The 12,691-nt window shown below is 47.8% G+C and overlaps 1 protein-coding gene across 1 annotated transcript in view; it reads left to right on the top strand.

Annotated features, from left to right (window-relative positions):
• Positions 1–10,701, top strand: part of smad6b (SMAD family member 6b) — a 74,518-nt gene extending 63,817 nt beyond the window's left edge. Inside the window, exon 4 of the mRNA XM_070858539.1 lies at positions 9,796–10,701. Coding sequence (XP_070714640.1) covers positions 9,796–10,337 — 542 coding nt within the window. The 3' untranslated portion in view covers positions 10,338–10,701. The remainder of the gene's footprint in view (positions 1–9,795) is intronic.
• Positions 10,702–12,691: the final 1,990 nt, after the last annotated feature.

Below are 12,691 nucleotides of genomic sequence, written 5' to 3'. Positions count from 1 at the left end.
ATCAACATTTCTAACACCAGACATCGCCCAACTCCATGGGGAAAAGCAATGTTCCGCCAGGCGTTGGCAGCTTAGACTTCAATACTGCCGTAAAGGATTGTTAACTCTGGCTTTTAGCTGCTGGATTCAGAAATGCCAACCTAGACAAAGAGCAAGAGGTGACCCAGCAGCTTCAGAAGAAAGACTTGCATTTATATAGCACCTTTCGTGACCTCAGGATGTCCCAAAACGCTTTACAGCCAATGAAGTAATTTTTCAACCGTAGTCACTGTTGTGATGTAGGAAACGCAGTAGCCAATTTGCTCACAGCAAGCTCCCACAAACAGCAATGTGATGATGACCAGATAATCTGTTTTTTAGTGATGTTGACTGAGGGAGAAATATTGGCCCAGTACACATACGAACATAAGAAATAGGAGCAGGAGTAGGCCATATGACCCCTCAAGCCTGCTCCGCCATTCAATAAGATCATGGCTGATCTGATCATAGACTCAGCTCCACTTCCCCGCCCGCTCCCCATAACCCTTTATTCCCTTTTCACTCAAATTAGTCTATCTCCGCCTTAAATATATTCATAATGAAATATACGCACCAGGGAGATCTCCCCTGCTCTTCTTTGAATAGTGCCACAGGATCTTTTACGTCCACCTGAGAGAGCAGACGGGGCCTCTGTTTAACATCTCATCCGAAAGACGGCACCTCCGACAGTGCAGCATTCCCTCAGGGGTGTCGGCCTAGATTAATGCGCTCCGATCTCTAGACCCAAAACCTTCTGATTCCCGAGAGGCAAGAGTGCCAGCCATTGGGCCACGGAGGTTGCACAGCAAGTTCCGGTCGAGCCCACTTTTATTGCAGTGCTGCACTCCGTAATCATCATAGGCAGCCCCTCGGAGTCGAGGAAGACTTGCTTCCACTCAAAGTGAGTTCTCAGGTGACTGAACAGTCCAATACGGGAATTACAGTCTCTGTCACAGGTGGGACAGACAGTGGTTGAAGGAAAGGGTGGGTGGGGAGTCTGGTTTGCCGCACGCTCCTTCCGCTGCCTGCGCTTGTTTTCTGTATGCTCTCGGCGACGAGACTCGAGGTGCTCAGCGCCCTCCCGGATGCTCTTCCTCCACTTAGGGCGGTCCTGGGCCAGGGACTCCCAGGTGTCGGTGGGGATGTTGCACTTTATCAGGGAGGCTTTGAGGGTGTCCTTGTAACGTTTTCTCTGCCCACCTCTCCTGCTTTAAGACATTTCTTACAACCTACCTCTTTGACCAAGCTTCTTGTTCTGAAATCGCCCGATGTGGCTTGGTGCCAAATTATGTTTGATAATCGTCCTGCGAAGCGCCTTGGGACATTTTACTGCGTTAAAGATGCTATATAAATGCAAGTTGTTCAGGAAAATGAAAAGCTTTTAACTGCTGCATGTTATATATTAAATACTTTGGGAGCAATCACTAAATAAACCCGAACCCAGAGCTGCAACTCTCCGAAGACAACTCATTTTAAAATATTCTGCCACCAGTCTGTGGGAGAAGTTAGACCCGATTCGTTCCAACAGCGTTTAGTCCCGCCCTCCGTACAACTTTGATTGGCTGTGAGCCTCTGGCCCTGCCCTCCACCTGACCCGACAGGTTCCAGCAACTGTCCGTCCTGTCCTGCGTCTGATCTGATTGGTTCTGGCAGCCGCCCATCCTGCTCTCTCTCCGATCTGATTGGTCCTGACAGCCTTGGGTTCCACCCTCCCTGCAGTCTGATTGGTCATTACTCTCCGTCTCCAATCTCAGTGGAAAAGAAACTGGATTTTCCTTGTGAAACACGAGCCCGAGGATATGTGGCTTAAAATGCCAGCAGTCAGCTCGTATGTTGATTGGGGAGTGTTGTTATGAGGCTTAATCGGATTGAGTTCAGGTTCCCAAGTGAAGCTTGGAAACTCTTGCGTGCTGGTATCTGTTGATGAAAGTACTTGAGCCAGGAGCATTGACCTCTTGTCAATCAGTAGTAACATAGCTGTTGGGGAATCCAGTCTCCAATACAACAACAACTTGTATTTATATAGCGCCTTTAATGTAGTAAAGCATCCCAAGGCGCTTCACAGGAGTGCTACAAGACACTTTGACACTGTCACATAAGGAGAGATTAGGGCAGGTGACCAAAAGCTTGCTCAAAGAGGTTGGTTTTAAGGAACGTCTTAAAGAAGGAAAAAGAGGCGGAGAGGTTTAGGCAGGGAGTTCCAGAGCTTAGGGCCTAGGCTACAGAATCTGGGATGCTCAAGAGGGCAGAATTAGGGGAGAGCAGATATCTCGGGGGCAGGGGTGGGTGTTGTGGGGCTGGAGGAGATTACAGAGAAAGAGGGGGAGGGACGAGGCTATGGAGGGATTTGGAAACCAGAATGAGAATTTTGAAATCGAGGCGTTGCTTAACCGGAAGCCAATGTAGGTCAGCGAACACAGGGGTGATGAGTGAGCGAGACTTGGTGCGAGTTAGGACACGGGCAGCCGAGTTTTGGATCACCTCTAGCTTAGGTAGGGTTAAACGTGGAAGGCCAGCCAGAAGTGCATTGGAATGGTCAAGGCTAGAGGTAACTAAAAGGCCAGTCTGGGGGTAACTGGGAGGAGGGGAGGCGAATGGAGCCAGACAGAGGGCCCCAGCTTCGATTCCTAGCCAGTGATGACATTTTCTGGGGCCCTCGGGTAATGAAGATGAAGAATCAGTCGCCTGGGCTTTCCTACTACTGACTGCTGTCCCGAGACCCCTGCTGGCGAGGGTAGAGAGTACGTAGAATCATAGAATAACACAGCACCGGAGGCCATTTGTCCTGTGCCGGCTCTTTGAACGAGCGATCCAATTAGTTCTACTCCCCGATCAGGAAAGTGGAGTTGAGGTCGAAGATCAGCTCTGATCTCATTGAATGGCGGAGCAGGCTCGAGGGGCCGAATGGCCGACTCCTGCTCCTAAATTCTTATGTTCCATGTTCCCCACAGCCCTGCACATGTTCTCCGCTTCAAGTATTTATCCAATTCCCTTTTTGAAAGTTCAATCTGCTTCCACCGTCCGTTCAAAGGCAGCGTGTTCCAGATCACAATAACTTGCTGCGTAAAAGCAAAGTCTCCTCATGTCCCTCTCTGCTTCTTTTGCTAATTATCTTAACTCTGTGTCCTCTGGTTACCGACCCTTCCCCAGTGTTGGATGAGGACAGGTTTCGGCTCCGGCTAATGCGCCGATACGTGGTGGTTTCCACTCACGTGGGGAGCCACTCTGGAACTAGAGAGCACCCAGCTCCTGTCGGAATGTACCACCATGTGAGTCAGCGATGCTGAGAATGGGGAGGGGGAGGATATTTACTCCATCAAACTTTCTCCGTTGTGGCACACAACTCCGAAGGGGAGCTTGCAGAGTAGAAACACCCGAATGTGTGTTGAGCTTCCATTGCGGGGTCTATTGATGGGTTTACCAGCGAGGTCCCCGTTAAGCCGTGCGGCTACTCAGGGAATCCGCGCAGCCGGCATTTCAACGTTAAAACCACTCCAGGAACTTGGAACACCAAACAAATCTCGGCTGACACTCCCAGTGCAGTGCTGAGGGAGTGCTGCACTGTCGGAGGTGCCGTCTTTTGGATGAGACGTTAAACCGAGGCCCCGTCTGCCCCCTTGGGTGGATGTAAAAGATCCCACTATTTTGAAGAAGATCAACGTAACCATAGGCAGTCCCTGGAAATCGAGGAAGACTTGCTTCCACTTTCAAAGTGAGTTCTTGGCTAACTGTACAGTCCAATACGGGAATTACAGTCTCTGTAACAGGTGGGACAGACAGTGGTTGGAGGAAAGGGTGGGTGGGACTGGTTTGCCGCACGCTCCTTCCGCTGTCTGCACTTGCTTTCTACATGCTCTCGGCAATGAGACTCGAGGCGCTCAGCGCCCTCCCGGATGCTCTTCTTCCACTCGGGGCGGTCTTTGGCCAGGGATTCCCAGGTGCCAGTGGGGATGTTGCACTTTATCAAGGAGGCTTTGAGGGTGTCCTTGTAACGTTTCCTCTGCCCGCCTGGGGCTCACTTGCCATGCAGGAGTTCCCAGTAGAGCAGGGGAGTTATCCCCTGTGTCCTGGGGCCAATATTTATCCCTCAATCAACATCACTAAAATAGATTATCTGGTCATTATCAGATTGCTGTTTGTGGGAGCTTGCTGTGCGCAAATAGGTTGCCGCGTTTCCCACATTGCAACAGTGACCACAATCCACAAAATACTTCATTGGCTGTAAAGCACTGAGACATCCGGTGGTGGTGAAGGGCGCTATGTAAATACACGTTTTTCTTTTATTTTGAATGGACCACGAAGCCCCTTAAAGGGGCCGTTGAGGGGCAGCGAATGACAGCGAACATTGGTTACCAGGTGCAGGACGCTCTAGTTAAATGGTTAACCATGCTGGCTGTGGAACGTTCTTTTAAAACTCGTTACTTAATGAAACTTGGAAGCAGTTTTAAAGAGAGAACAGAAGAAAGGCCTGCCTTTGAGTAGACCATAAAAAATCTCCAGAGCTCGGCCTCCACCCTTGCCACCTGCCCACAAATGCCGCAGTGCCCCAGAGAGCTGCAGCGAGAGGCCAGTTAATTGGCGGCATTTACCTGCTGACTGAGTGGGTTATTGGGCAAGGGCGGGGGTGTCCTGGACTTGGGAGGTGCCGGGGGTGGGGGCGGAGAGGAGAGGAGAGGAGAGGAAAGAGAGAGTTACAATTTGCAATCCGTAAACCAGCGTCAAGTGTACCTTGGCAGAGAATTGTGCCGTGACGGAAGGGGAGGTTTGATGGGTGGGGGGGGGGGGGCGCGGAGGGAGAGTGGAGAGGAAGTTTGACGTGAGGGGTTGCAGAAAGTGTTTGAATGGAGAGGGAAGAGAAGGATTGAAGGGGTGGGTGTAGAGAAGGTTTGACTGGAGGGGGGGTTGGAGAGGAGGATTGAAGGGGCGGGGGTTGGAGAGAAGGATTAAAGGGGCGGGGGAGGGAGGTTGGAGAGACGGTTTGATTGTGGGGAGGATTGAAGAGAAGGTTTGATGGGAGATGGATTGGATTGGATTGGAGAGAAGGTTTGTGGCGGGGGGGGGGGGGGGGCAGCAGCTCTGTTTGAGAATACGAGGCAGGCTTTCAACCTGTCGTGGCAGTGGGCTTATTGAAGGGAAGGAATGGCATCACCCTGCATGTGAGTTAATCAGAGCTGATGGCAGGAGGTCGAGAGGGCACCGTTTGCTGATAAGTTGTCAGAGAGCTGAAAGCAGCCTGAGAGACGAGCTGGCTGAGAACAGCGGTTAACTCCTCCCCGCCCCCCCCCCCCCCCCTCCACCCGCCCGGCTTGCAAACCTGGGACTGCTGCCCAGATAGACTGCTGTTGGACCTATTCCATTTTTTTTTAATTGTGTGTGTGTGTGTGTGTTTTGGGATAGGAGTGCACAGTGTGACCAATAGGAACGTGGAAAGAGAGTTAAAGCGAGCGGATGTGGCCTTCCTTAGTGTACTTAGGCTGTGTTTTAATGACTTGGTGGGTGTGTCGTATGGGGGGAAAAATGCATGGGACTGTTTGATTCTCATTAATTACATGTTTGTACTGTGCTTAATGGGCCTGGCAGACACACAGCTTCTCCAGAACCTGGCTTTAGTTGAAGCATTGCAATCCTGCCCTTAATATCTTGCCCCATGATGTTCTATTGCATTTTTGCAAGTACCATAAAATCTATGAGTTGCCCTTTTCTTTGTGCGTGACTCTGTGCGGGGGATTTGGCTTGCCTATATCTGTCGAGCCGCAGTTTTAATGGTTGGCTCGGCACCTCTTGATTCGGAGGGCTGTGGGTTCAGGTCCCGCTCCAGGATGTGAGCACATGATCCAGGCTGACGCTGCCGGTGCAGTACCGAGGGAGTGCTGGATTGTCGGAGGTGCCGTCTTTCAGACGAAACGTTAAACCGACACTCCGTGGCCTCGAGTTGGATGCTAAACAGTGCTGTCGCACTACTCAATAAGCAGAGAGATACGTATATCCCAGTGCCTTGGCCCACATTCTTCACTCAACCAACATCATCTCTTAGCTTTTTTTGAGATCTTGTTGTCTGCAAAGTGTTTACCTCCAACAAAATCACTGCACTCAAGTAATTTATGTGCGACATGCGTTCTGACGGTCCTGAGAAACGTGTTAAGGTGCTGTTGAAACTTAGATTAACCCTGTGACGCAGACCGGATAGCTCCATTGGTTCAGTCAAAAGGCAAATGAATCAAAGGCAATGTAAGAAAAAACTTGTTTACACAGCGAGTGGTTGGGATCTGGAATGCACTGCCTGAAAGGATGGTGGAGGCAGACTCAATCTTATCTTTCAAAACAGAGTTGGATAAGTGTAATGTATTTGCGTCATGAATTCTTGCTTAAGAATTCATAGCAACACATTTCTATTAAGAACTAGTTGGTTTATTAACAAAGGTTTAACAATCACACTACACATTACCAGTTCATCCACTAGGCTCACAACTGCATACCTCATCGTGGATGATCAAGACCCAACCGACTGGGGTTTTATTGAGTCTTGTGAACATCATGTGACTGGCTAAGCCACTCACAATGCAACAGCTCCACAAACCTGTGAGCATACTCACTGGTGCATACATTACAATAAGTACTGTAAAAAAAAAAGGTGCAAAATACAGGGAAAGGGCAGGGGAGGGGAGGGGAGGGGAGGAGTGTGGGACTAGGAATAGCAGAGAGCTGGCAAGGGTGCGACTGGCTGAATGACCTTCCTTGCTTTAACCATTCCATGCAGTCGTGATACTTTTACACCACTGGGACTTGGGTGTGTCACGTGTCTGGTTTGGGGCTGGACCGTACAGTTAACGTTTGGGTTGCATCTAATATTATAAAATGGATACACAAAATCTCCTCATCTTCAGGTTCCAAGTAAAGTTTGTTCCTTCTGTCTTTTGAGAAGGAAACCTCAATAAAGATTTTTTTGAATGAAGTCCCATTAGTGACCTCAGTATCGAAGTCCAGATCCCACAGCTGTGCTACTGCCCGTCAATCCTTGACTTGGCACAAGGTAACACCCCAAACCCAGTTCGAGATGAAAGTCTTGCTTTTTCTGTTGGCCTTGAGGATTCTGTGTGAAATGAGTCTCGACTCGGGTCCTGCCCAACACGCACACATTAGCAGTTGTAGCATCACAAAGCTGCTGTGGGAAATGGAAAATGTCACAGAAACAGGAGGAGGCCATTCAGCCCCTCGAACCTGTTCCGCCATTCAATGAGATCACGGTTGATCTGTATCCTAACTCCCTGCACCCGGCTTGGCTTCGTATCCCTAATATCCTCGGCTGGCAAACCTCAGACTGGGGCAGCAGAGGGCGCATTACAGAAGCACATTGTTGGAGCATTGTCGAGGGAGCACTGCTCTGCATGTAACCCGTTCAGTGCTTGACCTGGGAGTGTTTGATGGGACAGTGTAGAAGGAGCTTTACTCTGTATCTAACCCTTGTTGGACCTGCTCTGGGAGTGTTTGGGCAGTGTAGAAGGAGCTTTACTCTATATCTAACACATCCAGTGCCTGCCCTGGGAGTGTTTGATTGTGTGATGCTGGGCCTGAAATGGGAAAATAATTATATTCCAAGCACCAACTCCGGGTACAGGCACGATGGGCCGAATGGCCTCCTGTGCTGTATCATTCTAACTTCCCTCTCGTTGATGAGCGCAAAACTATCTAAATAGTAAAGATAATTGTGAATAGAAGAGGTTGTCATTGGAAAGTTTGTGGTTATTTTTAGTCAGTGTTATTATTAATTGCCTCTGCTTTGCAATACAGCAATACTATTTTACACAACACTTGGTCAGAAGTGGAAGGTTCTAGACTGGACTGGCAGTTGAGCTTTAATCATAGAGAATATTAATGTCAAAGTCACTCCAGTGTTCTCACAAGGCTGCCCGTGTCCTAACTCGCACCAAGTCCCGCTCACCCATCACCCCCTGTGCTCGCTGACCTACATTGGCTCCCTGTTAAGCAACGCCTCAATTTCAAAATTCTCATCCTTGTTTTCAAATCCCTCCATGGCCTTGCCCCTCCCTATCTCTGTAATCTCCTCCAGCCTCACAATCCCCCGAGATATCTGCATTCCTCTAATTCTGCCCCCTTGAGCATCCCTGATTATAATCGCTCAACCATCGGCGGCCGTGCCTTCTGTTGCCTGGGCCCCGAGCTCTGGTACTCCCTCCCTAAACTTCTCCACCTCTGTACCTCTTTTTCCTCCTTCAAAAGGCGCTGCTCAAAACCTATCTCTTCGACCAAGTTTTTGCTCACCTGCCCTAATTTCTACTTGTGTTGCTTGGTGTCAAATTTTTGTCTCGTACTACTCCTGTGAAGCACCTTGGAACGTTTCACTACGTTAAAGGTGTTATATAAATACAAGTTGTTGTTGTATCCTTTTGAGAGCCCAAGTCTTCAGTTATATTGGTAAAGGGATGGACTCCTCTGCTGTAATGAACTGTTCCACCAAACATGTTAACGTTGAATGATTCAACTTGTTACATTAAACAGTCAGTCGAGAATGGTGAGCAACATAAGTTTGGCAATTTATTGGAAGATATTGCTATGCCCAAGTCAGTTAATGACTGAGTTTTATTTATTTAGAATTGCATACATATAAGATGATCGAATTGGGAGACTTCAGTATCTCACTCCACAGCACCACTGACTGGCCATGCCCTGTAACTACACAGTACAGCCAACTGTTTACATACAGGATTTTAATTTTAAATGTTTGCATAGGCAGTTCCAATTTTATCGACCAAGTGTGACCAAAAATCATCACAACAGGAAGTCCATGTGAAGCCGAAATTTTTATTCTAATAGTTGGCAACGATAATAAAAATGATGGACTGTTTCTGCCACAAGGACTATAATATTTAAAATGGAATTGATCGTTATTTGTCAAAGAAGCATATAAAAGGATACCGAGAAATGTAATTGCACATCTCCAGTCGAATAGCGAGCACAGATACGCTGAGCCGAATTAAAAGAAAGACTTGCATTTCTATAGCGCCTTTCATGACTTCAGGATGTCCCAAAGCACATTGCAGCCAATGAAGTACATTTGAAGTGTAGTCACTGTTGTAATGTGGGAAATCTGGCAGCTCTTTGCGCACAGGAAGCTCCCACAAACAGCAATGTGATACTGACCAGATAATCTATGTTTTTGTTATGTTAATTGAGGGACAAATATAGCCCCAGGACACCAGGGGATAACTCCCCTGCTCTTTGAAATAGTGCCGCGGGATCTTTTACATCCACCTGAGAGGGCAGACCGGGCCTCTGTTTAATGTTTCATCTGAAAGACGGCACCTCTGACAGTGCAGAACTCCCTCAGATGGACGTAAAAGATCCCATGGCACTATTTTGAAGAGCAGGGGAGTTCTCCCCGTTGTCCCGGCCAATATTTATCCCTCATTCAACATCACTAAAACTTAATTATCTGGTCATTATCGCATTGCTGTTCGTGGGAGTTTGCTGTGTGCAAATTGGCTGCCACGTTTCCTACATTACAACAAGTGACTACACTCCAAAAATTACTTCCATTGGCTGTGAAGTGCTTTGGGACGTCCGGTGGTCGTGCAAGGCGCTAGATAAATGCAAGTCTTTCTAGTAGGAGCGCAGGGTTGGCCTGAGTAACGTCGAAGGGAGGGCTGGTACTTTAAGGGAGGAATGTTTCAGTTACCATGTTGATGTTGAGCCTCTTGTGTGAGCTGCAAGCGTGGGTGATGTGAGCCTCATTGACATATGGTTTCTCTTCCCCTGCAGACGCCAGCCTGTCGCCCGACACGATGAAGCAGAGCCATTGGTGCATCGTGGCCTACTGGGAGCACCGCACCAGGGTCGGGCGCCTGTACACCGTCTATGAACAGTCTGTCAGTATATTCTACGACCTACCTCACGGGAATGGCTTTTGCCTCGGGCAGCTGGCCCTGGACCACAGGAGCGAGACCGTCAAAAGGACTCGCAGTAAAATCGGCTACGGGATCTTGCTGAGCAAGGAGCCGGACGGGGTCTGGGCCTACAACCGGAGCGAGCACCCCATCTTCGTCAACTCACCGACGCTGGACATTCCCAACTCTCGGACTTTGATCGTTCGCAAAGTGATGCCGGGATATTCGATAAAGGTTTTTGACTATGAAAAATCTTGCCTCCTGCAGCAAGCCACAGATACCGATTATGCTGACGGACCCTACGACCCCAACAGTGTTCGCATCAGCTTTGCAAAAGGCTGGGGTCCTTGCTATTCGAGACAGTTCATAACGTCTTGTCCGTGTTGGCTGGAGATAATGCTCAACAGTAACAGATAACAGTCAACCTCCAGGAATGAAATCCTATATTAAAAAAAACAAGACTATTCCAAATATCATCTACCTAGATTTAATATAAAGTTTTATATATTATATGAAATATATATTATACTTGTAAATATGGAGTCATTTTTACATTGTAATTATTTATGTATGGTGCAATGTGTATGAATACAGAACAGAACAGGAAAATGCACTTTGGTTTATATATACTCATTCAACACCAGATTAAATTATACAGCAAAAATGGGAAGACAGCCTAGTTTTGGTGTATAGTTCTGCCGTACTATTAGTACCCAGACAAAAAGCTAACTTACCAGTTTAAAAACAACAAAATGAGTCACTCATTGATAATAAAGTATTCGCATTATAAGTCAGTTGTATCTCATCTTTGTTCTACGTCACTGAAGAGGCAAGTTAGATAGTTCTTCAATCCCTGGGATTTTCCAGCGTTATCGTTCAGGCCAATATTTATCCCTCGATCAACACAAACAGATTATCTGGTCATTATCTCATTTGCTGTTTGTGGGAGCTTGCTGTGCACAAATTGGCTGCTGCGTTTCCCACATTACAACAGTGACTACACTCCAAAAGCACTTTATTGGCTGTAAAGCGCTTTGAGCGTCCAGTGGTCATTAATACTTGAATGTTGTGTACACTTTTGGTCCCCTAATCTGAGGAAGAACATTCTTGCTATTGAGGGAGTGCAACGAAGGTTCACCAGACTGATTTCCGGGATGGCAGGACTGACATATGAAAGACTGGATTGACCAGGCTTATATTCACTGGAATTTAGAAGAATGAGAGGGGATCTCAAAGAAACATATAAAATTCTGACGGGATTGGACAGGTTAGATGCAGGAAGAATGTTCCTGATGTTGGGGACGTCCAGAACCAGGGGTCACAGTCTAAGGATAAGGGTAGCCATTTAGGACTGCAATGAGGAGAAACGTCTTCACTCAGAGAATTGTGAACCTGTGGAATTCTCTACCACAGAAAGTTGTTGAGGCCAGTTCGTGAGATATATTCAAAAGGGAGTTAGATGTGGCCCTTATAGCTAAAGGGATCAAGGGGTATGGAGAGAAAGCAGGAATGGGGTACTGATCAGCCACAATCATATTGAATGGTGGTGCAGGCTAGAAGGGCCGAATGGCCTACTCCACCTATTTTCTATGAAGGGTGCTAGAGAAATGCAAGTCTGTCTTTCTTTTGACAATAGCCCATTCACCCAACCAGCTCGGGCCGTGTTCTCTGTGCGGCCCATTCGAATCTCCACGCCCGCGCGCTTTTCCCATTGGAAAGCCAGCCTGCGCGAGACATCCAGACTGCTCCGCGGCCGCACAGCTTGATGGGAACGTTACCCTGGGTCTGCGCCCGCGACTCCTCGCGCACTCCACTCTGGGCTCCAGTTGTAGTTCTGCGGGCAGCTGCTGAGCGGAGACCAACTGCTTTTCCACAAGAAGAGAAAAGGAAACCAACTTATTCCCACTTGTGGGGAGAGTCCAAAACTTGGGGCCATAAATATACGATGGTCACCAAAAAAACCCAGAAGGGAATTCCGGAGAAACTTCTTTACCCAGAGAATGTGAGTCATTGATGAGAATAGTACCAGAATGATGGCCAGATTTCAAGGGTTCAGTTATGAAGAGGGATTCCACAAACTAGGGTTGTATTCCCTAGAATTTAGAAGGCTAAGGGGTGATCGGATTGAAGTTTTCAGGATATTAAGGAGAACAGATAGGGTAGATAGAGAGAAACTATTCCCGCTGGTTGGGGAGTCTAGGACAAGGGTCATAGGCTAAAAATTAGAGCCAGACCTTTTCAGGAGTGAAATTAGGAAACACTTCTACACACAGGATGGTAGAAGTTTGGAACTCTCTTCCACAAACGGCAATTGATGCTAGGTCAATTGTTAATTTTAAATCGGAGATTTTGTTAACCAAAGTTATTGAGGCATATGGGCCAAAGGCGGGTTTATGGAGTTAGGTCAGAGGTCAGCCATGATCTCATTAAATGGCGGAACAGTCTCGAGGGGCTGAACGGCCTCCTTCTGTTCCCTTGTTCTTAGATGCATTTAAGGCAAACCTAAGATAAACACAGGAGGGAGGAAGGAAGAGGAGGCTATGCTGGTCTGGTGAGATGAAGTAGGGTGGTGGCGGAGGCTCGTATGGAGCATAGACATGTTGGGTCAAATGGCCTGTTTCTGTGCTATCAATTCTATGTAACATGGCCAATGGTCCTATCAAATGGTTGTATTTTAACGGGGCCCTTTCACTTATTCTATGGAAGCTGCCTTTGTCCTGTCTCCTATTCGAATAGTCTTGCCTTGCTTTGTTGGACATCCTGGGATGGGG

Source organism: Pristiophorus japonicus, chromosome 17 (genome assembly GCF_044704955.1).
Source record: "Pristiophorus japonicus isolate sPriJap1 chromosome 17, sPriJap1.hap1, whole genome shotgun sequence".
NCBI classification, from domain to species: domain Eukaryota; kingdom Metazoa; phylum Chordata; class Chondrichthyes; family Pristiophoridae; genus Pristiophorus; species Pristiophorus japonicus.
This window is presented reverse-complemented; position numbering and strand designations above follow the sequence as displayed.